The 27629-nt window shown below is 36.6% G+C and overlaps 1 protein-coding gene and 1 non-coding gene across 9 annotated transcripts in view; both read left to right on the forward strand.

The window, feature by feature from the left end:
* The window catches only part of ASXL2 (ASXL transcriptional regulator 2), a 106425-nt gene that overhangs the window by 45060 nt on the left and 33736 nt on the right, over positions 1-27629 (forward strand). For 3 of the 8 annotated variants that reach the window (XM_037066774.1, XM_037066775.1, XM_037066777.1), the window contains 3 exons: positions 10512-10620; positions 14453-14603; positions 21603-21722. In XM_037066774.1, coding sequence (XP_036922669.1) covers positions 10512-10620; positions 14453-14603; positions 21603-21722 — 380 coding nt within the window. Of the gene's footprint in view, positions 1-10511; positions 10621-14452; positions 14604-15782; positions 17157-19488; positions 21723-27629 lie in introns of those variants that run through there. The other 5 variants (XM_037066776.1, XM_037066779.1, XM_037066780.1 and 2 more) reach the window with 5 other exon arrangements.
* On the forward strand, positions 21965-22365 carry LOC119001512 (small Cajal body-specific RNA 2). The gene has a single exon (XR_005069598.1).

Below are 27629 nucleotides of genomic sequence, written 5' to 3' on the forward strand. Positions count from 1 at the left end.
GTTAGCATCTCGGTCAGCTAAAATAAAGACAGTTAATATTTCTTTATATACAGTTGTTAAAAGATGACCTTTTAAGGAGCATTATACTTCTCTTAAAGTCTGTTCTTTTTTTATTATAAGATTGAAAAGCAAGACATTTTTAGTGAAGCAGTAATGGAAATGGCTGTGGACTAAGATATAGTATTCAGGTACTTTATGCATATGATCTATTTAATCTTAAATAAGTCCTCTGAAGTCTTTATTTCATAAACACATTGAAGCAGTGAGAAATTCCATAGCTAGCTAGAGATAGAACTTGAACCTACATCTGTCTGACTCCAAAACATAAGTGCACTTCACTTTTGAGTAGGATCGGGACATTAGGTAAGCTCTTGATGGACAGTTTTGTATTTCACTTTCCAGGGGTGTCCCACCCTTCGGTGTTTCTGGGCCACACTGGAAGAACAACAGTTGTTTTGGGCCGTACATTACACACAGTGCTACATGTAATCACAAAAAGCCTCATAATGTTTTAAGTAAATTTACAATTTTGTGTTGGGCCATATTCATAGTCATCCTGGGACACCCTGCAGGCCATTGTTGGACACCCCTGTGTTAGGTGAAAGGTTACAGTGTTTTCTAAGTTCCTTCAATACCAAGAGTTTGTGATTATCTAATCTAAATAAATTTGAACCATATTGTTCCATATATTTACTTTAAAATAAAACATAATCACTGGACTTCTTTTTTCCTTTCAAACAGTTTTGCTCACACCTTATTGGTAGTAGATAAGTTATACTTAAGAAACAGTAGTGGAAAAAAAGACAGTAATGGGAAGATAGAATGAAGATTTACAGTGAAGTATTAAGAGAGAGTATACAAGCAAATTTTCCAAAGAATCTTTTTGTTTTTTGTTACTTGTTTTATATGGGTTATTTTCCACTGTAGTAATTTATTTTATTGCTTGAAGATAAGAAGCAGTTTAATCCCTGCACAAGCAGTATTAAAATAAGTCTTTAGCATGGACATCTAAACAGATTTCAGGTATAATGAATTATTTGTCAAATGTACTTTTCATTAAAAGTAAATTTTCACGTCAGTTATTTTATTAGAGGTTCATAAAAGCCGAATTCTGTTTGAAAATATACTTTGATATAACCAACTTCAAAGTTACTGTCAGAATTCATGATGGTTTTCATATTGATACTTTTTTTTAAAGATTTTATTTATTTATCTTTAGAGGGGAAGGGAAGGAGAGAGGGAGAGAAATATCAATATATGGTTGCCTCTCGTGTGTCGCCTTTTGGGAACTGGCCTGCGACCCAGGCATGTGCCCTGACTGGGAATCTAACCACGATCTTCTGGTTCGCAGGTCTGCACTCAATCCACTGAGGTACACCAGCCAGGGTCATATTGATACTCTTAAATGAAAGCTATTTTTCCCCCTAAAGATCATTATTGTATAATTGAAATGATTAAAAATTTTGGTGATGTGATCTAGACATATTCTGAAACCACTAGATCTCCCCCACCCTTTTTTCATTTTTGCCTTGTCTCTCTCTCTTTTTTTAAAAAAGATTTTATGTATTTATTTTTATACAGAGGGAAGGGAGCGGGGAATGGAGAGAAGCATCAATGTGTGGTTGGATCTGTGCACCCGCACTGGGGACCTGGCCTGCGACCCAGGCACGAGCCCTGACTGGGAATTGTACTGACAGCACTTGGATTTGCAGGAGCTGGCAAACTAATTTTCTTAAACTGAGGACATGTGCTGTACTTCAGTTTTTTTCACTGAAGTATATTAATGTACTTTATTTAGGGTATTAATTCCTAAATGATTTCTGAAGTTGAAGGAAAAGAAAATAGAAAAATTCTGGAGGTGTGTTTTCATTTTTTTTAAATGAAAGTTGAAAAATAGAAAACATTTATGTTTTTCTTATATTACCGTAATTGCAACTGTTTACATTTTTTTCTTGTAAACCTTTTTCTTTGTTTCTGGATTGTTTATTTTGGTGCATTTCTGTGTTGTCTTTTAAGTTTGGATGATTATCTTTCAATGGCTCTTTGTTGGAATGACATCTTGGCTGGCTATAAAATTTTTCTTAACATAGAGTTTTGCTTACTGTCTTTTGGTATTGAGTATTCCTAAGAAAGCTGATGTTCTGTGCATTATACAGGGATTATTGTTGTTGGTTGGTTTTTATTGCATAACAATCTCAAAATTTTAGTGTCTTATAACAACAAATAGTTTGTTTTCTTCCTTGTGTCTTTAGATTTGCTGGGGTTCAGTTATTGTTGCCTAGGCTTGGCTTTAAGCTGTGGTTTGTTCTCTGTTCTGGAATCAGTGGCCTGCTCTCATGGCAGTTTCAGAATTAAGCCAAAACACGAACATTTCAGCCTCTGTTTTTGTCATGTCTGTTATTTCATTGACCAGATGAAGTCTTGTGGCCAAATCCAATATTCATGTGGGGCAGGGAAATGTATTTTACTAACTCTAATACAGCAATTTTCAGTTGGTCTGCTGTGGCACACTAGTGTGCCGCAGAATTTTAGTAATTGGCTTATGTGTGTCAGAAGATGAAAAAGGTTGAAAATTTGTGATCTATGTACTGCAAGGTGACATGATGGAGTAAATGATGGGTTAAAACCAGTAATTTAATCTGCTAGTTTTGCTTTTTGTGTCTTGATCTAGGCTTGATTCTTAATCCTTAAAGTTGTAGGATTTAGAAGAAAATTAAGATAAAAGTTTTTGAGTATTTGAGTCCTTAGGTTTGTCATTACAGGTTTGAGTATCGCCTTGCCTCTTCTCGTGTATGCTGTTGAGTGGGCTTTGACCTCTGGTGACCCTAGGAATGAGTGATGTCCACAATGTCATGTCCTCAGTAGTACTACTCAGCTGCTTTGCCTCATGCTTATGACTTCTTTTATGGTGTCAGTCTGTCTCATGTTTGGTCTTTCTCTTTTCCTGATACCTTCTATTTTTTCCCAGCATTGATTTCCAAAGAATCCAAAGAATTTTGCCTTTTTATTATGTGCCCAAAATGGGATACTTTCAGTTTTATTGTTTTATGTCCAGTGAAGTTTCAGGCTTCATTTACTCTAGGATTCATTCACTGGTCTTTCTGAGGGTCCAGGGTATCAGTAGAGCTCTCCAGTAAGGCCATATTTCAAATGAATCGGTTTTCTTATCAGCCTTTTTCACTGTTCAATATTTATATCCCTAAATACTAATTGGGAATAGGAGGGTGTGTATGATCTTAGCCTTGGTCTCTAAAGGCACATCTTTGCTCTGAGTGATCTTTCCTAATTCTTCTATTGGTGCCTTACTGAGCCTCAGCCTTTTCTTAATTTCTTGGCTGCAGTCTCCATTTGAATTGATGGCTGAACCAAGGTAAGTCATTTTTAACAATTTCATCTTTAACATTTTTCTATGTTAAAGTTGTGTATTCCATAGCCATGATTTGTGTCTTCTTGATGTTCAAATGCAATCCTTTGGCATTTTCTTTCAATTTTATCAGAAGCTGTTTGAAACCATTGCTAGTTTTCTGCCAGTAAGATGGTATCATCTGTGTATCTTAAATTCTTGGTATTTTTTTCACTGATTTTCACTTCGTTTCTCTGAGTCTAGACCAGTTTTTTGTATGATGTGTTTTATATACAGTTTAAACAATGAGGAGATAAAATGCACCATTATATGACACCTTTGACTCCAGGAAGCCATCCTGTCTGTCTACATTCTGTCCTGACAGTGGCTTCCTGTCCACAATGCAGGTTACACATCAGGACAATTCAGTGCTGAGACACACTCATTTCTTTGAGAGCAGCCCACAGCTTTTCATGGTCTACACAGTCAAAGGCTTTACTGTTATATTATTTGTAGGATTACATTCATAGGTCCCAGAGCCAGTGTGTTTTGGGTTCAAATAGAGAAGAGAGAATGTGCTTCCCAGAGAACTTAACAGAAATCACACACTGTTGAATCTGGCTGGCCCACGGTAGAGTCACACATTAAATTAAATTTTTTCCATTATTATGTATGTAGTTATAAATGCTGTGTGTTTAGGAAAGTTTTGGTTCTTATACAATGTTGGAGTGGCTTCTTCAAATAAGACATTAGGAATGACATCTGAAGAGCTTGGTAGGAGAAAAGGTGAGAGTTATTATCCTTGGAAGCAGAAGCATTAGCTCTAGTGCAAAGCCCAAGAAGTCAGAATTGCAAGTTACAATGGAAAAAAGGCTGGTAAGGAGAATGGTCATGGTCAGATGATATAACTCTGGACTTTATTCTAATAAAGTTATGATATCATGTGTAAACTTTAAGCTGGGCAGAGATGTTGTGATTATATTTGGTTTTTAAAAGGCCACTGTGGCTTCAGAGCGGAGAGTTTATGGGGGTGAGAGTGACATTACTACCACTTGAGATAGGGAACACTGAAACACACAAGGGTGAAGTCGGGGAGCAAGTTGTTATGGTCACTGCCTCGGTTACTGAATCCCTTCTCTGTGACATATGCTTTGTCCCAAATTACAAAATAGGTGATATTACATCTACTTTGAAATGGAGTTGAGAAAATCATTTGAAGACAAGAAAATGAAGATCAGTGGTGTTTAAAATGACTTGCTGATGGCCACAGTCTGATCTGAACGCCAATATCTGATCTGATATTGGTGTGAATACATAAATCTGACTCTTTTTGTCTCACAATGATGTCTCCTTTCATGAGTTACTATAATTGCTTCATCTGAGCAGTGTAATTATAGACCTCAGGTTTTTCAGGTCTTGCAGCTCTTCAAGCTCCTGCTAGGGAACCATTTTTACAGCAGAGGGAACTAAATAGTAAGGCGATTGACAGTATGACTGAAGTTACTTCTGCTCTTGGGCCTTGCAGGAAAACATCTGAGTGTATTTCCTACATGAGGTAGATTCAGCATAAAATTACCGCATTGCACTTGTTCCTTTTCTTAAAAAACAGCAACAACAACAACATTGCCCCTTCCCCTCACTCTGATCTCTTGAGCATGGAAAATTAGAAGCTGCATTGTCTCATAACTATGTAACCAGTATCAGGTTTTTATCACTCATGCATATGATACCTGTTCTTCCCAGTTATTCCATTTTCTTAATTTAGTGATATAATTCTGTAGTTACTAACCTTGAAGATCTGTCTATTCCTGCCTTCATTGGCAGTATCTATTTTACTTTCCTGCCATTGCTTCATAATTTATAACAATAACTCTGTGAGGATTCTCTGACTTTTTATGTTAATATTTTCCTGAAATAAAAGCTGAATTGTTGTCTTAAACAGTACAGTGTTCTGTATCTATTTTAGGCTTTTCAAAACTTTATTTCCTTCAAAGAAAATTAGCCCTGGCTGGTGTGGCTCAGTAGATTGAATGACAGCCTTCGACCTGGATTTCCTGTCAGGGCACAGGCCTGGGTTGCAGGCCAGACCCCTGGTTGGGGGCATATGAGAGGCAACCGATCAATATTTCTGTTACACATCGATGTTTCTTTCCCTCTCTTCCTTTCTCCCTTCCCCTCTCTAAAAATAAATGAATAAAATCTTTTATTTTAGATTTTATTTATTTTTAGAGACAGGAAAGGAGGAAGAAGAGAGGGAGAGAAACATCAATATGTGGTTGCTTGCATGTCCCTCACTGGGGACCTGTCCCACAACCCAGGCAAGTGCCCTGACTAGGGATTGAATTGATGACCCTTTGATTCACAGGCCAGCACTCAATCCACTGAGGCACACCAGCCAGGGCTAAAATCTTTTTTTTTTTAAAGGAAAATTATACCCAGATAATTCTTTTTGCAAAGAAAAAATTATGATGGTGTCTGTATCTCCTTTAGCACATCTTTTCACTAAATGTGTTTGCCATTTGCTTTCATTTTTGGGTTGGGGTATTTTGAGGGTTTTTTTTTCTGTTTTGTTTGGTTCTAGGTACTGAACCCTAGACCTGATCTGTTTGTTTCCCTTTGATATAAATCACTTTATTTATACAGGTCTTCGGTCTCTATTCCATAATTCCCAAATTCAGAATGCTTGAAAAAGTTTTTTCCCATACATTTGTTACTGAAACTCATTTGACCACTTCTCTTGAACTGACATGAAACTGTATGTAATCTCTGTCTATCCCACTTAGTGTGACCATTCACATGCTTCACTGTGTGTTTAAGGGGTGCTGCCCTCATCTCTCTGGTGGTATTATATCGCATACAGCATACTGTGTTACCTTTCTAAAACCCAAAAGGTTTTTATGTCTGAAACACTTGGTCTTCATTGTTTTGGGTCAGTGCCTGTATTAGTAGCACTGATGAAATGACAGTATGCTGTGCTTATTTCCTTGTCTTTCTTCCCTTTTAGATTTTAAGCTGAGAAAGCTTTCTGTTTTGGAGCCACACATCTTAGTTTATTGGCATAAACAGGGTAGATGCTTAATATTGAAATTGAATACCTTTAGTTGGGGCAACTAAAGGTATTACCTGATTATAATCATTACCTGATTATAATGTCTTTTCAGTTGGTTATATGTTCTTTTTAAGCATCTTTTCCTGTTCTGCTTTTGTTTTCTTCTTATTGGAATCTTGGCTTCACCATTTATTAATTTCATGATTGTGAACATTTTTACCTACCTGTTAAATTAGTTTTTTGTTTTTGTAAAACTGGTGTAATAATTTTGTCTGACTCTAAGTATTGTTGTTAGGGCTAAACAGAATGCTTTCTGGAATTTAACACTCTTCTTATTGTTAATGTAGCTATTATTTATAGCCTGTTGGTTACTTTACTAAAATATGGTCAGCCATGCCCTTATTAATGAAGTTGAGGTCATTTTCATCCCTTTGACATTTTAATACTACTGTAGTTAATTCTTACATATATGTCCAGTCCCATCAACTGTCTATAATATAGAGTGCCCATAACCTTACCAGCAATGGATTTTATGAATTCACTTTTTTATGTTAAAGTAATAATTGGCTCATATGAAATTATAATTGTAGTCTCATGTATACCTCACCCAATTTCCTCTAGTGGTAACATCTTGTATAAATATAGTACAATAGTGCTAAGATGAATTCATTTGAATTCTCCAAGTCTGACCAGTGCTATCTCCATTTAATTTGTTTTCCTTTGATCACTATTAAGTTTGGGCTTCTTTCTTTGTAATCTATTAGCCATTTACATTGCATGTTTTATGATTTGTTCCTATCCTTTTACATCTTTTTTCCCCACTTTGTTGTTTTTTCCTAAAAGAAACTCTCTTAGGACTATTCATTTTTTGTCTGTGATTTGTTTTGCAGTTACACATTTCAGCTTTGTATACTTTCTAAAGTTTTGTTGATTATGTTTTTTCCTGTATAGAATTTTTTAAAAGATTTTATTACTTTTAGAGAGAGGGGAAAGGAGGGAGAAAGAGAAACATCCATGTGCGAGAGAAACACAGATCACCTGCCCCTTGTATGCTCCCAACCTGGGACCTGACGTGCAACCCAGGCAACTGGGAATTGAACCTGTGACCTTTCAGTCCGTGGGTTGATGTACAGCCCACTAAGCCACCCCAATCAAGGCCCAGTATAGGAGTTTTTATTTTTATTTAGTCAATATGTTTCTCTTCTGTGGTTTTTAGGTCCTATCTTCTGTAGAAATATGTCTGAGTCCTCTATTCTGTATCTCTTAATACCTTTTACTGTTTACATTTTGGCCTTTAATTCTCATTTGGTATATGTTTTTTAATATAAGAATTATTTTCTGCGGATATACAACATGATAGCCAACACTACTTATTAAGTAAATTATTTTATTTAAGACTTCATTCTTGTGACTTAAAACCTTAACAAAATTCCAAGGTAGGACTGGCTTCAGGCAAGGCTTGGTACATTGCAAAATTAGCAGTGCTAAAAAAAAATGGTTGTTTTTTCTTTCTTAATTCTGCCTTTTTAGGTGTTGGAATTTTTTCTATAACCCTTACCTAGGTGTTCATTTATCTGTCCTTTGTGTTGTTCCACCCCAATTCCAGGTAATTCCTGTGTTCACATGATGACTATGAAAGTTTTAGGCATTACTTCTTCTCACTACTCAGAGGAAGAAGACAAAGGGTCTCTTTCTGCAGCTTCCCTGGAAAGAAGGTTTCCTTTCCTAAATGCCCTACAAAAAGATGAAAAGGACTTTGAATGTTGGCCTGGATTAAGTCATGTTTCTTCTGTTCCTGAATCTGTCACTGGGGGTGGAGACTGTGTTGCACCCAGAAATGCTTACTGGGATTTCAACCTGGAAATGCTAGTTTAACAGTTTGGATTTACACCTGTGATGAGCTTGGGATTCTGTCTCAGCCTTGTTAGAGTGGGAGGGGCTAAGGTTTCACACAGAAAATTTTAAGGAGTATCTGCAGAAGAGGAGGGAACAGACGACCATAGTGACCATGGTCATGATGCTGTCATATTCTTCCCACTACACAAATAGTATCTTTACGTTTATTATGAGCTGTTTCTGTATTTTCTCTTTTGTTTCACTAACAGTATATGAGTGCTTATTTGCCTCTTTATCCTGTCCCAGAAGTATACTGCTTCAGTGATTGGCTTACAGTGTATTCGAATATCTCCTGCAGCAGTTCTCCCATTATTTTTTCCCCAGAATTTCTTGATAAATTTTGTGTATTTATTTGGTATGAATTTTGGGATTCTGACTAGAATTATATGTATTTGTAACATGGAAATAACCAAATTAGAAACACATAACTATGTAATAATCAACCTGGAGACTTTCAGAACTTTTCTTCAGCAAAAGATTTTTCTTTATTTTCCTTTTTGTCCTCCATCTTCTTTTTATTTATTTATTTATCTTTAGAGGAGAAGGAGAGAGGGAGAGAGACATCAATGTATGGTTCCTTTCGTGTGTCCCCTGCTGGGAGTTGGCCTGCAGGGAACTGGCCTGCAACCCAGGCATGTGCCCTAACTGGGAATTGAAGCGCGATCCTCTGGTTCACAGGCCTGTGCTCAATCCACTGAGCTACGCCAGCCAGGGCTCGTCTTCCATCTTCTTTGTAGGTTTTTTTTTTTCTTTTTTTAAGATTTTATTTATTTTTAAATGCCCTGGCTGACGTAGCTCAGTGGATGGAGCATGGGCCTGTGAACCAGACGATCCGATCGCGGTTCGATTCCCAGTCAGGGCACATGCCTGGGTTGCAGGCCAGTTCCCAGCAGGGGACTCACCCAGAGGCAACCATATGTTGATATTTCTCTCCTCTCCTTCCCTTCCCCTCTAAAGATAAATAAATGAAAAAAAAATTTTTTTTAAAAGATTTTATATTTAGAGAGAGGGGAAGGGAGGAAGAAAGGGAGAGAAACGTTGATGTACGAGGATACATCATCAATGGGTTGCCTCCTGCACACCCCCAACTGGGGACCCAACCCATAGCCTAGGCATGTGCTCTGACTGGGAATTGAACCCTTGACCTTTCAGTTCTCAGGATTCTCAGGATGGCATTCTGTCCACTGAGCCACATTCAGCCAGGACTTCTTTCTAGTTTTTGACCCTCAGTACTTTCACAGTATCTAAAGACAATGGACCCATGGTCCTGCTCTGCTTGACAGATAACTATAATCTTTAGTTATACCCAAGATATCTAGCAGCCTGTTCTAGCAGCCTTATTTTATTAAGTACAAGAGGAAAATAAAATCTAATTACAATTATAAAAGAATAATATGCTTATGTTTTTACAGATAATTTTTTATATATGTAAAACTCTAGAAAATACGGTAAATATGTTAGAGTTAGGAAACATTTACCCATGTTGTTAGATAAAAATAAATAACTATTCCAAAACCAACTTTTAAGTGATCTCATAATAGGTCTAAATACAAGAGGTCAGCACAATTTATACAAATATGGACTCATGTTGTACACCCACAACTGTATGTCAAGTTTTACTTCTGGACATTTAAAGCCTCTTCTAAATGAATGTAGAGTCTTTTAAAAATAATTCAGCTTTATTGAAGCATACTTGACAAAATTTTAAGAGAAATAGAATCTTTTCATATTAGTTGTGATACCCTTATTCATTCATTCATTCATTTATAGAGGGAGGAAGGGAAGGAGAAAGAGAGGGAGAGAAATGTCAATATGTGGTTGTCTCTCATGTGCCCCCCACTGGGGACCTGGCCTGTGGGATACTGGGAATCTGAGTGGAAATCAAACCTGTGACCCTTTGGTTTGCAGCCTGCGCTCAATCCATTTAGCTACACCAGCCAGGGCATTTGTGATACTTTTATGAGATGTTTTTCTTGGCTTCAATGTTAGATACTAGATGAGGATTAAGAAAATTAAATAATTTTTTGTTTAGCTATATAAGCACGAATTCTAAATTCATGTTCTACATGGCAGCCTCTCTGTAGATTGATGGACTTTTTATAGTTTACAAAATGTGATTATGTCAATTGAATGTTGATAAGTTAGTTTTATCTTAAGTCACTGTTACATTGGATATTCAGAGACAGAAACTAATCATTGTTTTTCTTTTGTTTGTCTTTCCAGCGGGACTTCCCCTCTTGCATGCCTGAATGCAATGCTGCACACAAACTCCCGAGGTGAAGAGGGCATCTTCTATAAGGTTCCAGGTAGAATGGGAGTGTATACTTTGAAGGTAAATATTTTTGTTAGGAAGTTATTTAAAAAGGATGTCATGAAGTGGCTACATATAAGTAATGTTTGTATCATAGAGAACAGTGTTCTTGAAGAGCATATTTTCAGAACTATATTTTCAATCCTGTATCTCATACGTAGTAATCTGTAACCATCTGTAGACTAGAAGTAAATTTATTTTTTTATTGTTTATTATAATATTGTAAAAGGATGAAATGAAAATGACTTTCAATAACTTTTTCAAGAGCCTCACAACATTTGAATAATTGTGGTGGAACTTACAGCCTTGATGCTTTATATACCCTCTCATTTGATTCTCCATTACAATTCAAGTTATAGTTATTGTTCCCTTTTTATAATGGAGAAAGCCGAAGTTCAGAAGATTGGATTTTCTTGCCCAATTTTGGCCAAGTAGTATCAGAATCAGAACCTAGATCTGACTGAATTCCCAAGCCCATGTTCTTTCTACCATAGCAGGCTTCCTAATTTTTAATTTCCTACACTGAGAAGGTACTTTGACTTATTTAGGGTCCTTTCAGCTACAAACAGGAAAACCAACGCAAATGAGCTTAAGTTAAACAGAATTTTTTTGAAGATTTTATTTATTTATTTTTAGAGAGAGGGGAAGGGGAAGAGATGGGGAGAAAAACATCAGTGTATGGGTGCCTTCCACTTGTCCCTCACTGGGGACCTGACCTGCAACCCAGACATGTGTGCTGACTGGCAATTAAACTGGTGATCCTGTGGTTCACAGGCTCACGTTCAGTCCGCTGAGCTACACCAGCCAGGGATAAAACAGAATTTATCAGGTAACAAATTTTCAGAGAAACTGAAAATGTCAGAGAAACTCAGCCTTGGTTGAGGAGCATAAGTGATGTTTCAGGGCTTGGGAGCAATTGAAAATGGGGGTGTTATCAGGTCTCTCCACTTTTCTTTGCCTCATTCTCAGGCAGGCTCTCACCGTCCTCATTATACATGACTTCATGCCCACCCCCCTACCCTGCAAGCTGTTAGTGTGGCGGGGAAAGAGTCTAAGGAACTAAAATAGGAGCCTTCAGTTTGTTTCAATTTGGATTCATTAGTTTGCCTTGGCCCATGTGTCTGTACCTGAATGACTGCTGTTGCCAAATGTATTGATCTTCTCGTTGGCCACTCTTAGGTTCATGATTATTACCCTTGATGTGAGGTTGGTGTTAGGCCTGCTCAAGCTAGATGGATTGATAAGAGGGGTTGTGTCCCAAGGAAATTAATCAGCATTAATGTTTAGTATGTATGACTACGACCATATTTATGTGGGACACTGTCCCTTCTGAACCTTTTCAGCTTTGAGCTGTAGTCATCATTATGCTCAGTGGTTGTATGTGGCCCACTAGCATTAAAAAGAAGTAATTTACTTATAATGCCTCCTTTTTATACAGTTTGTTAAACTTCCTGGGATTATAGGGCTCTACTCCCACATAGAGTTTTCTGCATTTCTTTTAGGCTTGAGCTGTTCTAGGCTTTGTGTATTGTTAATAACGTTTATGAAATGCATACACTGTCCGGGGTGTCCAACCTTTTGGCATCTCTGGGCCACATGGAAGAGGAATTGTCGTCTTGGGCCACACATTAAATACAAACACTAACAAAAACTGATGAGCAAAGGAAAAAAAAAGGTTTTAAGTACTTACATTTACGATTTGTGTTGGGCCGCATTCATAGTCAGCTTGGGCTGCATGTAGCCCATAGGCCATGGGTTGGACACCACTGCATGAGACTATAAAGAAGGGTAAACTGTGGTCTCTGAGCTCTGGAAGATTACATAGTTACTGAAATAATTGCACATTGATAAAGCTTACTGTGATTTGAAGTACTGTACTGTGAAGTACTGTGATGGTACAGAGAAAGATTGAATAAAAGGATTTAGAAAGTTTTGGTTTTTTCTTTTTTTTGTCTTTTTTTTTTTTTTTTTTTAATTCTCACTTGAGGACTTTTAGAGAGAGAGGAAGGTGGAGAGATAGACATCAGTGTGAAAGAGAAACATCGATTGGTTGCCTCCCATATGTGGTCAGACGAGGGATTAGTCCCACAACCTAGGCATATGCCCTGACCAGGAATTGAACCTACAACCTTTTGGTTATGGGATGATACTCTAACCAACTGAGCCACACCAGCCAACACTGTTTCTTTTTTTTTAAAGTTGTAAGATTTGAGTTACATTTTGGCAGTAAGTAATGTGAAGAGGGCCTTCCAGGATAAGGGAAGAGCTTAAGCAAAGAAAGGCACAGCCAGAATGGTTTTTTTTTTAAGTCTAGTAAATTGGAATGGGTAGACCATAATCTATGTGTGGGTTAGTGTGATAAGGAGTCAGGGGTGGTAAACACCAAACTTTTGAGCTTTTGAAAACCTGACTGAGCAGTGAGAGAGAGAGAGAGAATGTGTGTGTAAGACAAGGGGGTGGGGGAGAATGAGTGTTGGGGAGAATAGCTATGGTTGTTTGAAAAGGATAATTGGCATGAAATACAGAAGTAGTAAAAGAGATGGAGGCAAAGGACATTAGAGAAATAAAATATACACTAAATGGAGTGGGTAAAAAGAAGGGATAAAATAATTGCAAAATTTTCGGCATGAGCATTTGGTCTTGGAGGGATCACACACAGGTTTGAGATAAGAAGTTATATTTGTATCTAAAGTGAACCTGCCTGTTAAGAGGTATGGCTGGCAACTAACTCTGTAAAGTGTCCTGCATTTTAAAGGATGAGTAAAAAGACATGAGAGGTGCATTTTAATAAAGTGCATAGTGTGAGAAATGGCACTAGGATATAAACGTACGTGGACAAGAACAGTTCTTTACTAGATCAGAGTTACTGTTTGCCTGCCGTGTGAATGCCAATTATTGGTAGGCGGGTCCTATGCCAGAATTATTTTTATCTTATTAGAAAAATAATTTATTTGGGAAAATAAAAATATGTGAAGAGGAAAAAAACCACCTGGAATTTTAGAAATAACATTTATTATTTATGTGTGTATTTTTTATATACTACATAAATACATAGTAGCTATTGTTTACTGAGATCTTACCATATGCCAGGCACTGTTTTCCATTTATTAACTCATTTAATTTCAGAGCGATCCTTTAAGGTGGCTACTTGTGTGCCTATCTTAAAGACAGGGAAACAGAGGCATGAGAGGTTAAGACTTTGCTGAAGTCTACACAGGAGACGATAAAGCCAGAATTCAAACCCAGAAAATTTTAATTTCCTAGTTTTTTTATCTTATAACTATATTATTACATCTCTTACATACTGTGCTGACACAGGTATCCTTTCTGACTGACATTCTCACAATCCAGTGCAGAAACCAAAGAGTCATATGATTTTAAAAAAAAGATTTCTTTTGTATTTGATTCTTGCTGTTTACTAACCAACATTCAGTAACCAATTACATTCATGGACTATTTTTTGCTACCCATATTCTTAATTGAATTTATAATATAGAATGGTAGTAATGTACATACAAACACACATATATAGTACATATATTACATGAATGATGGATGTACACACATTTGACAAAATTTTTATTAGTTTTAAGATCTTGAACATAAAATAATTTACCTAACTTATACCAGTTTTTGTCTAATTTAAGTCTCTGTGTTGTGCCTACATATAATTGTTAATTTGACCCAAAGAAGAGAGATGACAGGGATTTAGAAAATATTGCTGATTCTGCTGTTGAGTTCTATACTACTAAATTAATCTGCATAATTAAGTTGCAGCAGTACATATAAGAGACTTAATTTCTCTTTGCCAAATTGATAATGACTAATCCTAATTGGATGCCTACATTTTCAGAAGGATGTGCCGGATGGGGTGAAAGAATTATCAGAAGGCTCAGAAGAAAGCAGTGATGGCCAGTCAGATTCCCAGAGTTCTGAGCACAGCAGCAGCAGCAGTGACGGTGGCAGCAACAAGGAGGGGAAAAAGAACAGGTGGAAGAGGAAAGGTAAATCTCCCTGGTCCCCCAGTAAACTACCGAACCCCAGGTCAGTTAGTCTCCTTCCCTTACCTTTTTTATCAGTACTGTCCAGTAGAATTTCCTGCAGTCATGGAGAGTTCTGTATCTGTGCTGTTGAGCTCAACAAAGTAGCCACTAGCTACATGTGTCTACTGAGCACTTGAAATATGGCAAGTGTGACCAAAGAACTGAATTTAAATTTTGTTTTAACTTAAATTTCAATAGTCACTTATGGCTAGTGGCTACCACATGGGGCAACACAGCTCTAGGTTTTACCAGGATTTGTTTTCAGCTGTTGGTCTTTTATAGCTCTTTTTAGGATGTTCTGATTTTATTTGCCCCTTTAATCTTTTCTTCTAAAATTTGAACACTTACTACTCTAACAGCTCTGCTTACTAGGAAAAGAAAGCTTTTCATTTCTCCTAGGAAAGACTGAATGTAGTCTGCTTGTTTTTGCTCTCATCCCTTGCTTCATAGCTTACCCCAAACACTTTTTTCCTTAAGGAGTAGTGTCTTCATTGCTACAGTTTCCCTGGGATGGATTTTTCACTTAAGAATACATTTTATTACCTATTCTTGCTAATTATCTGTAGCCTCCTGTCAGAGTCTTGAAGAAAGCAAATTGTTTTTTATCAAAATATTAGTAACTTGAGCTGTACATGGCAAGGCAGATTTTAATCCAACTCATTATGCTTCCTTTCTTCATAAGGGCTTCTTTTACTCTGATCTGATTTTCCAGAGCAAACTAGACATCCAAAAGTTTCCCTAGTTTGGAAACCCTCTTAGGTTTGAGTTTTTGGTGAGCTGTCTTTGGATCTGAAACTAGAATTATGTTTTTTTTAATACTTGATTCATTAATTTTAAGTGCCTTTAGAACTATTGGTGTAGCACTGTATCAGAGAAGTAGTCTTATTATTATCCCTGTGTTAATGTGTGTGCTACTCCTGGAGAGAATTGAAATAGTTGGTATGTCATCTGGGTTCTCTGGTATAGCTACTACCTGTGCAGTTTGGGCAAATTTTGTGATTGTGAGGATTTTAGCTTTAAGAACAAAACCACTTGGAGAGCAATCCAGACCTCAAATGTTGGGACTGAATGGAATAAAGTAGAGACAGAGCCATGACTTATGACCAGTATTCCGATAAATACATTTTTTAAGTGATCCCTGTCAGTAGTGAAAGGAGGTATGGTCCAGGCCTATATTCCTTACACACTAAGGACCTTTTTTGGAAGGCTAGAGCTGACCATTTTAAAAGCTCTGTCTCCTCTGTGCTTCCTCAGTTTCAACTATTCTTTTTAAGTTTGGAAGTTATTGATCTGAGATTAGGAACCCAGCCAAGTCATCAGGCTGGAGAAACAGCAAGATTCTTAATGTCTGCATGTGGCTGGAAATTGAAATCAGTATTAAAGAAGTCAGACTAATAAACTGGAAACAAAATCACTGTCTCCGAGGTCTCGACTTTTCAATAGCCACATATACTGCATTACTTGTTATGTGTAGTGGCTGTTGTGTAGTTGTTAAAGTCTTCCTCTGAGAATTTAGATGTATTATGCTACAGGAGGATCTAAGAAATAATAATAGAACCCCATCGTCAGTAGTTTATGAGGTTCATTAAAATGGCATAACCTTGTCCAGTACTCCGCATATTAATAGAAGATACTAACAGCTAAGTCATAGCAAAACCAAACTTATTAATAAATACTAAATTTTTAAATAAATTTTTTGGAACTGCCTTTCATTCATTCTTTTTCTAGAAATTGTCACAAAATTGAATATTTACCGGTATTACAATGAAATATTCCATCAAGATCTTTTGTGATTGTGAGTAGTCTGTGGAACTGAGAGTAGAATGTGCTGTATGGTGGTTTGGAAGGTGGAGATGAGAGGTGCACATAATGTCATATGGAAGTCATGTTTATTGTAGCAGCTCCAATATTCTTAAGAAATTAATAAATGCTGAGCTGTTAACGATGAAGAATGAGTTAGTCTTTCATTCATGGGTCTTACATATGGCATAAATATGTACATTTTTAGGTATGTATTATATATGCATGAAGGTTTTGTAGACCAGTGCAAATTAAAGCAGAAAACTTGTAATTAGTAGTAATAGTGGCAGTGTGCAGCAGAGCAGTGCTAAATCAGTTGCAGTTGTTCATAAAGGTAAAGCAAACTAATTATGCCTATCCTTTTTCTTATTTAGGGTTTTTACTCTCAATCTGACATCACTTTATTTCAAATGCATTGTAAGACAGGAAGAACATAGAGATAGTATCAAAACCCACTTCCTTTTATGTACAAAAATAAAGAGCTCTGACAGCAAAACTGATATTTCTAGTTGAAAATCGATAGGAACGCTCTTGATAGAAGTGTACATTTCAGCCAAATAGGAATAGAGAACACAGCTTTGAAATTCAGCCCAGTATTAAAACTAGTTTATTGATTTCCGTGTAAAGTGGAATAACTCAGCTTATAGTTTTGGTACCTAATTTTCAAACAGGAAACAGTGTTCAGAGAAGAGTTTTATGGAATTCCAAGCAAAGGTAAGGTGGAATGTCTCCAGAAAAATGATTAAAATCCTTTTTTTCTTTCTGTTGCTTTTTTGGTAGGATCATAGCTAAGTAAGTCCCTCTCCCCAAATAAAATACAAATATTACAGTGTGAAGCAACTTCAGAAGTATTATTTTTATCTTCTGATAGAGAAAAGTTTGTTTAATTTTGGTCTGCTTTTAAAATGTTTTTAAGAAAAAAATTATGTGACATATGCTTTTTCAGCTGCAAGGAATTACTAATTCTCTCCAGGAGCATGACCTAATGTTAATTTTACTGCTTGTTCAGGACTACTTTAAATCAGGAATTTGATACATTCTGTGTTTGCAGTTAGAATACCATAGAGCTCCCTGTCCTCTAACATCATTTTATATGTCTTAAGTTACTGAATGGAGATGATTATGTATAGAAATGTCTCCTTTATAAAGTATACTGGGGAGAGAAACTCCTATGGGCAAAGTTACCTTAGGTGGGGAGAGACGTTTGGGAGAGGTGTTCTATTTCTGCTCTGGGCAGTGGTGGCTGAGTTTGAGGTTTTAGTTCTGTCAGTTATTAAAGATGACAACACTGTTAAGACTTGGATAGTCAGGGCACCTAGAAGCAAGGGAAGGTGTTCAGATATTGCCTCTCCATCTTTGATTATGGGATTGTTTGAATATCATCAGGAGCTGTAGTCTCACCCTTTGGAGTAGACTGTACTTGTTGTGGGGAGAAGGGGCTTAGAACTAAAAGCCTGTTATTTCTGGAAATGAAATTCCTCTAAAGAAAGACCATTGTGAAAATAAGATCTCTCCTTTTAGAGAAGGATTACTGTTTTTAAAGATTAAAACAATTTTGGAAACTTCAGTTGTTATCACTGTTTCTGGCTGTTAATCCTTCAGCTATGTAAAGTTAGGTTTTAATTTTGATATTACTGCTTCACTAGTTCTGATAGTCTAATATTACAGAGGGGCCCATTGAATGTTTTCAGGAGAAAAGAAATTATTGTCAGTGATTATTTACTAAAGTTTTAAATTCAAATTCATTTAATATGCATACTCCATATTTTGTTCACCTTGTTCAATATAATAACCATTCATTGAAATGAGAAATTCTCAGTGCTATATAGTAGTGTTTTCTGAACATATACTCGGTGGGTGTACAGAAATATCTAGCACTAAATTTTAAAACTTGTTCTAAATGTTTTTCTGGAAACACTTAATTTTAAACTTCTAAAAGTATTTTTGACTAGGTTGCTCTTTGTTTTTTGGAATGACCTTTTTTGTTTTTTAAAATCAAACAATAAGTAACTGCTTATCTTCTGACCATAATTTGTTAATGTTTTGTTGTGGCTACATGTTTATATGAAAGCAAGCATTTTTGTTTCCAATCAGATACTCATATGTTGTTAAGTGAGTGCTTTTTAATCTGTAGAACATTTCACATTGGAGGGCTGGTAGATCAGGATATAATCTTGAGAAGTGTTTAGGCCATTATTTATTTATAAAACCAAAGAAACATCTCTGTTTGAAGTATTTGCTATACCAGACTTTTTCCATTATGTACCATTTGCCAGGTATTTGGGAAACTAATTTGAAATGATGTGGGACCCATCCATATCTAAAGGTATAGAAAAATAAGCAGATAGTAGCATTTATATATTTATCATTATGGCAGAATTAGAGAAGGTAGTAAACTTTACCTGGGTCAGTAAGTATTCTGTGAGATATAGAAAACTTTAATATGCTCTGTTTCTCTTGAGAGTGTAACCTCTAGTGAAGACAGGACAGATCATGAAGGAATGTATTTAAAGGCCAGAAGGTGTAAATGTGTATGTATGCACTGTTTCCAGGAAACCATTGGGGAAAAAGTTTGATTGGAAGAGGGGATTTATAGGAAAGAAAAAAGAGGAAAGAAGTTGGTTGGGATCAGACTGTTAATTAGTTTTAGTCTCCATTATTTATAGGTTGTAGGTGTACATAAAATAATTTCTTAGGAAAATTAAGATATGTAATATGGATCAGAGAATGACAACATGGCTGACTCACATTGTCATAGCTACATACCAAGAGGAACAAGATTTTTGTTTATTAACTTTTTTCTATTTGTCTTATCCTCTTATCCATTTAGTATCTGAGTTAATATATGAGCTGCTTTGATTTGTTTTTTTACTCAATAGTAGTTTTTTTTTTTAATTTAAAGATTTTTACTTATTTTTAGAGAAAAGGGAAGGGGGAGGAGAGGGAGAGAAACATTGATCCATTGCCTCTCATAGACCCGGACATGCCTGGAAACCTGGCCCACAACCCAGTCATGTGCTCTACCTGGGAATCAAATTGATGACCTTTTGGTTTGCAGGATGACACCCAACCCACTGAGCCATACCAGTCAGGGCAGTTGAGTTTAGTTCTAATCATTGGTATCCAGATGACAAAAGAATTCATTTTCATTCTACTCTCTCAATTCTCTTATACCTCATTTATGTGCTTCACTGTACTGTCCTTCATAATTACTTTTTTTTTGTAAGCAATTGGAACATTTGTGACAACCCTGCATTGCATAAGTCTGTTGGCACCATTTTTCCAACAACATTTGCTCTCTGCATCACATTTTGGTGATTCTGAAGATACTTCAGACTTTTTGTTGTTGTTGTATTTGTTGTGTTAATCTGACGTTACTATTGTAATGTTTTAAGGCACCACAGACATATCCATGTAAGATGGTGAATTTAACTGATAAATGTTGTGTGTTTTCTTACTGCTCCGCCACCCCTCATCCCATCTCTCTTCTTCTTGGGCCTCCCTATCTCCTGAGATATAGTGATATTGAAATTAGGCCAATAAATAACCATATAGTGATCTTTAAATATTCAAATGAAGAGCCTCACTTCTCTCACTTTAAATAAAAAACTAAAAATATTAAGCTTAGTAAAGAAGGCATGTCCAAAGCCAAGATAGGCCAAAAGCTATGTCTCTTGCACCAAACACTTTAAGGGAAATTTGTGAGTGCAAAGGAAAAGTTTGTGAAGGAAATTAAAAGTGCTACTATAGCGAACACACAGATGATAAGAGTGCCTTATTTCATATATAAAAGTTACAGTAGTATAGATAGAAGGTAAACCAGACACAACACTTTCTTGAGCCCAAAGCCGAATCCAAAGCAAGGCCCTATAGTTCTCTGAAGTTTAAGAGAGGCAAAGAAGCTGAACAAAAAATGTTTAAAGCTGGCAGAGGTTAATTCCTGGAGTTAAAGAAAAAAAGAAGCCGTCTCTATAACATAAAAGTTTAAGGTGAAGCAGCAAGTGCTGATGTACAATAGAAGCTGTGGCAAGTTATCCAGAAACTCTAGGTGACGTAATTAATGAAGGTGGCTACAGTAAACATCAGATTTTCGATGTTGACCGAGCAACCTTTTATTGACAGAAGATGCCAGCTGGGACTTTCATAGCTAGAGAGAAGTCATTGCCTGGCTTTAGTGGGTAGGCTGATCTCTTGTCAGAGGCTGTTGCAGCTGGTGACTTGACGTTGAAGCCAGTGCTCGTTTATCATTTCGAAAACCCTAGGGCCCTTAAGAATTATGCTAAATCTGCTCTGCCTGTGCTCTGTAAATGGAACAGCTACGCCCGATGACGGCACATCTGTTTACAACATAGTTTATTGAATGTTTTAAGCCCACTGTTGAGAGACCTACTGCTCAGTAGGATTCCTGTCAATATGTGACTGCTCACTGACAGTACATCTGATCAAACACTCTGATGAGAGTTGTAACGAGATACGTGGTTCGTGCCCACTTACAGCATCTTTTCTGCAGCCCATGGATTAAGAAGTAGTGTCAACTTTCAAGTCTTGTTCAAGAAATACACTTTTCGTAGGATTATAGCTGACCTAGATAGTGATTCCTCTGATGGATCCGGGCAAGGTAAACAGTATCTTCTGGAAAGGATTCACCATTGTAGATGCTATTAAGAACGTTTGTGATATGTGGGGAGAGGTCAGAATTTCAACATTTACAGGAGTTTGAAGAAGTTGATTTCAACCCCCTTGTATAACTTTGGGGGTTCAAGACCTCGGTGGAAGAAGTAACTGCAGATGTGGTGGAAAGAGCAAGAGAACCAGCATTGGAAGAGTGGCCTGAAGGTGTGATTGAACTGCCACAATCTCATGATAACACTGGAATGGATGAGGAGTTGCTTCTCTGGATAAGCAAAGAAAGTATTTTCTTGAGATGGAATCTAGTCCCGATGAAAATGCTGTGAAGATTGTTGAAATGACCACAAAAGATTTAGAATATTACATAAACTTAGTTAATAAAGCAGAGGCAGGGTTGGAAAGGATTGACTCTAATTTTGAAAGAAGTTCTGTGAGTAAAATGTTGTCAAACAGTATTGCATGCTACAGACAAATCTTTCCTGAAAGGAAGAGTCCATTGATGCAGCAAACTTCGTTGTTGTCTTATTTAAGAAACTGCTACAGCCACCCAGCCTTCAGCAACCATCACTCTGAACAGTCAGCAGCCGTCAACACAGAGGCAGTACCCTCCACCAGCAAAAAGATTACAACTTGCTGAAGATTCAGATGATGGTAAGCATTTTTAGAATAAAGTATCTTAAAATAAGGTATGTACACTATTTTTTTTAAAGTTTATTTTGTACACTTAATAAACTGCAGTGTAGTGTAAATTAACTCTTATATGCACTGGGAAACCAAAAATTTGTGTGACTCACTTCATTGCTATGGTGTGGAACTGAACCTGCAGTATACCCAAGGTATGCCTGTATAACATTATGTTAGAGGGATTTACTCAACTAAGTAAGCAAGAGAAAGCAGTTGGAACAGTAAGTGACAGGAGGGTGATGGTATTGCATGCTGTGCCATGGTATCATGTGGATGCTGCAGGCTGAATGTGAGTGGATGCATGAATGTGAGAGTAAGTGGGGTATGTAAGGTGAGTGTGTCTCCCCCTGCATCCTCACCCCAGCCCCCAGCCTACACACTGATCTTATTTGGTGGGGTTGTGTCTCCAGCCCCACTGGACCAGCCCAAGATGAAAAGCTCTCCCCTCCTGTGAAGTACCATCCTTGGGGTGCAAGGCCCCTTTGGTAACAGCAACACCAGGATCTCAGAGCCACTCCCACCAGGCCAGTGCTTGGAAGTGATGAATTCATCAGATAGCTGAGCCTGAGCTTATTCTGGGCTGCTGATTCTCCAGTCTATTGTGGTCTGAAAAAAGTGACAAGGGAAGGAAAACCTACCTCTGCGTGCAGATAATCACGTTATTTAACAATCTTACAAATTTTTTATCTCAGTAGATATAAAAATTGATAAAGAAGAGAATTAAGTAGCAGAATATAAGTGCAATTAACATACAACAGAGAGCCATCATATATATAGGATGATAATCAGTGAAAAGAGCACATTTGTGATAAGTACATCGACACCAACAGAAGCTCTAAGCATGACCTTTGTGTAAGGTATGTGCAAAAGCGTTGGAACAACTGAATGCCCCCCAAAATAAAAGTGAATTTATTTCTCACAACATACTCTGGGATAAATGCCAAACAAATGAAAGATGTAATAAATGTAAAACATGAGACCAAGTACTTAAGGGGAATGTGTGAATTCCTTTTAAAACCTGAGAATAGGTTTTAACAACAGTAACTTTTCTGTTTTCCTGGAAGCATGTTTTTATCCATTCACTTAGCAAACCTACTTCTAAGAATCAGTCCATAGATAACACTATCAAAAATGTGAAATAGCATACTAGCTTAAGATCATTGCTTCTCAAACTTGAGCATGCTTCAGAATCTCCTGCAGATCTTATGATGCAGATTCCTGGGTCTTGCCTTCAGAGTTTCTGACTCAGTAGATCTGGGCTAGGGTCCAGTAATTTGCATTTCCCACAAATTTAGGAACACCTTAGATTAAGACATTGCAGTAATAAGAGGAAAGAACCAGAAAGAACCAAAATGTCAAAGTCTAGTTGAAGAAATGGTACATCTGCACAGTAGAATTCTATGCAGCTATTAAAAGGAACATGAAAGATCTCGATACATTGTAGGATGTTCCCCAGGATATCTGAATTAAGTTTTAAAAAGTTGGTGGACAGTTTATAGCACATGGTATTTTGCTTAAAGAAAATTGCCCTGACTGAGTGGTTCAGTTAACTGGAGCATCATTCTGTATACAAAAAGGTTCCAAGTTCAGTCACTGGTTGGGGTGTATACAAGAGTCAACTAGTCAGTGTTTCTCATATCAATGTTTGTTTCTTTCTCCTCCCTCTTCCTCCTTTCCTTTCTCCCTCCCTTCTCTTTCTAAAATCAAGAAATATATCTGTGGGTGAAGATTAAAACAAAAACAAGAAATGAGTAAAAGTATTAAAATATGTACTACATTTTCATCAAAATAGAACTGTTCAACTGATTTCCAGTAGGGGAAGAGAAATAATAAATTGCTATAAATAATGAAGGTAGCCAGACTTACATGAAAGTAGCTTGTTTCATATTGGGTTGGCTAAAAAGGTTGTTTGTTTTTTCCATATGATGGCTATAGTAGCACTTAGTTGTCTTTTAACTTCATTTGAAACAATTTTGTTAGGTTGTATTGTGACAGCTGTTACATCAGCATGCATTTAAAAAAAACATCAAAATTGGTGAAATTTTGTGTAGTCGTTTAAATATTGAAGATGGAAAAACACAGCCATATTATGCTTTATTATTTCAAGAAAGATAACTGATAAGTAAAAAAAAACCATTCGTGCAATGTTTAGAGAAGACTCTGTGACTAATTGAACCTGTCAGAAGTGGTGTGTGAAGTTCATGTTGGGATTTCTCTCTGGACAATGCTCCATGGTTGATAGACCATTTGAAGTTGATAGTGATCTAATAGAAACATTAATTGAGAACAAGCAATGTTCTACCATGCGGGAGATAGCCGACATACCAAAAAAAGTCCTTTGTTTCCTTATTTGTTTTACTGAATAAAAAACAGACTTTTTGGCCAACCCACTATCATTACATAATTAAAACGAATTATACAAATGTTATCTAGAAATAGGAAACAACTTAAAGCAAACTCAAGTATACATCAAATTTGTTGCATAATGACACAGGTAAGTTACTGTGGGCTATATCTTAGCTGTGGGAGTCCACAAAGAAATCTTAAACCCCTTTCAGCAATTAATGACAGGTTTTGTTTTTTTTTTGAAACTGGATCTATAATAGGAAGTTAGTGATCAGAGTAATGTTTTTTAAGACCCAGGACTATCAGGAAGGAGGAAAAGTGATAGAAATATAAACTCAGAAAAGTTAAATACCAGTCACATAATCCTAAATTTGAGTTTGGTATCTGTGCATGATTTATTTTTCTCCTTAAAAAAAAAAAAGACTTTTTGTGTTGCAGCCATTGAAAATTCCTAGAACCAATGGTAACCCAGTAGCGGTGAACACCCCAAGTGTGTATAGTGCATGGCATTTTACTACCATTACCAATTAAAAGATAGCAGCTTCTTGGAGAAGTAATTGATCAAATTCTGAGAAAAAAAGTTATGCAAGATTTGCCTGAGACTCTTCTGTGCTAGATTGCAAGGAAGCAGTTCAGTATTGCTGGAGCCAGGTCCCAAAGGGAGTTTATGACTTGGAGTTCCCACTGTTGCAAAAGGGAACAGTTTGAGTCTCAGATTTGTAATGATTGCTTTTGACTTAGTCATTTAAATTATATAAACATCTATGATTTGATAATGATACTTCTAAAAAGAAAGTCAGTTTTAGCTACATTGTTAGTTNATACAAGATTTGCCTGAGACTCTTCTGTGCTAGATTGCAAGGAAGCAGTTCAGTATTGCTGGAGCCAGGTCCCAAAGGGAGTTTATGACTTGGAGTTCCCACTGTTGCAAAAGGGAACAGTTTGAGTCTCAGATTTGTAATGATTGCTTTTGACTTAATCATTTAAATTATGTAAACATCTATGCTTTGATAATGATACTTCTAAAAAGAAAGTCAGTTTTAGCTACATTGTTAGTTTTCTGAAGCTGCTGTAACAAATTAGCAAAAACTGGGTGTCTTAAAACAACAATTTATTTTTTTACTCACAGTTCTGGAGGCCGAAAGTCTGAAATTGAGTTGTCAGCAGGGCCACAAGTCCTTGTAGAGGCTCTAAGGGGTAGATTCTGTTCTTTGTAGTTTCTAGCTCCTATGGTTACTGACCAACTTTGCCTTGTTTTCACATTGCCTTCTCTTCTGTGTCTGTCTTCTCTATATATCTCAGGATACTTGTCACTGTATTTAGGATCCACTGTGATAATCCATGGTGATCTTCTCTTCTCAGAATCCTTAACTTAATTACATCTGCCAAGACCCCTTTCCCAAATAACATTCATAGGTGTTGGGGATTAGGACATTAACATGCCTTTTTGGTGGACACCATTCAGCCAACTATAAGTAGCCACTTACTCTGAAAATATACCAGGGTTAAAGCTTGGCTATGCTTCTAAATAGCTGTGTCTTTTGGCAAGCTAATTAAATTTCCTGATGCATAAAATTTAGATAGTATCATCACAATATGCAGGTTAATATACATAACATTTGCATACAGGTATGTTAAAAATCTTCATATTTTCATTTGTATAAAAAAATAACAGTAAGGATGGCAATCCAACTATATTTAGTTATTTTAAAGGGTAGGAATTTGACGGGGTTTAGAAAGAGAACTTATTTATAGTCACCTTAATGGGTACTTACAAGAGTGCACTGAAAACCTATTTGAATGAACCTAGCACAGATTGCTCTTATTAATAAAAGTATGTTTTTGAAGATAGTGTTCACTAAAAGGAATCATAAGAGATAAGTTTCCCGACATGTATATAAATCTTTGTGTTTAAACCTTGTTTGCTGTTTGTAGTTCTTAGCCTTTAATGCAGTATTTAAGTGTTAGAATAATGTTTAAGTTTCATAGAAGTTACGAGACCAATACTTGGCATTAAGTCAGCTCTGGGAGGTGTTCTTCAGTGGTGGGTCCTGGTATCTGTGATTTAGTTCAGTTGGCTTCAAGATATGTTTATGGTTTTAATTTTTTAGAAAGGGCCTTTGCCTTAAGGGGAAGCATTCCAAACATTTGCTGTGGTAATTACAGATAATTTTATTCTCTCTTTTCCAGGCTGCAAAGTAGAATTCTTATCTTCTGTGGTTGGGTTTATTTTAGTTTGTTTTCTGTTTATTTTTAGGCAGTATTGGAGGCAGGTGAGGTAATGTATGTTCTCAGATTTATAAAAACCATTAAAAACAAAGTAAATGTCGTTAAATATTAGTAGTTTTAAACTTTATTTTTGCTATGTCCCTTTAAAAATGGTGAAATAAAAAAGACAACGAGTGCTGCCAAGGATATGGAGAATTAGAAGTCTTACATATTTCTGGTGGAATTGATAAAATAGTGTGTCCATTTTGGTAAATAATTTGACAGTTTCTGAAAAAGTTAAACATAGGGTTACAGTAAGACCCAGCATTTTCACTTTTAGATAATGAACCCCAGGAGGATTGAAAACATGTGTCCATATCATTGTTTATAATGGCCAAAAAATGGAAATAATCCAAATGACCATCAGCTAGTGAACAAAAAAAGTGGCATATATGTACAATGAAATAGTATTCAAAGAGCCCATCAGTAAATGAGTGGATCAAAAAACTGTGATACATTTACACAGTACAGTACTACACAGCAAGAAAGAAGGAGCTCCTACACTTTGTGACAGCATGGATAGAACTGGAGAGCATTATGCTAAGTGAAATAAGCCAGCCGGTGAAAGACAAATACCATATGATCTCACCTATAAGTAGTAGAACCTAATCAATAAGACAAACAAATGAGCAAAATAGAACCAGATCCTTGGAAAATAAGAACAAACTGACAGTGACCAGAGGGGAAGAGGAAGGGAGATAACTGGGAAAGAATGGGAAGGGTCAAGCAAAGGAACATGCGCAAAGGACTCATGGGCATGGACAGTGGGGGGCAATTGACTGTGGGAGTGAGCAGAGGCGGGGGGAAGATGGGACAACTGTAATTGAACAACCATAAGTTTAAAAAAAAGGAATGAAGTATTGATAACATGCTGTAACATGGGTAAACCTTTAAAGTATGCTAAATGAAAAAAGACAGTCCCATTTATATGAAATATCTAGAATAGGCAAATGCGTATTTGATAGAGATAGAAAATAAGATAAAATTCATCTAGAGATAGAAAATAGGTTAGCCTGGTTCTAGGGAAATAGATTAGGGAAAGGGGAATGACAAGGAACTTGTGTAGGGGTTTTTTTTTTAGTGGGTAAAGAGAATTGATTGTGGTGATGGTTGTACAGCTTTGTAAATATATTAAAAACCATTGAATTTTGCATGTTAGGTGAATAGTATGATACATAAATTGTATCTCAGTGGAGCTGTTATTTTTTTTAAAATTGGTCAGCATCTAAATGCACTGAGGCTATGATTTCTCATTGCTCA

This window comes from Sturnira hondurensis, unplaced genomic scaffold, assembly GCF_014824575.4.
Source record: "Sturnira hondurensis isolate 20B ecotype Veracruz unplaced genomic scaffold, ASM1482457v3 Scaffold0016663, whole genome shotgun sequence".
Classification (NCBI taxonomy): domain Eukaryota; kingdom Metazoa; phylum Chordata; class Mammalia; order Chiroptera; family Phyllostomidae; genus Sturnira; species Sturnira hondurensis.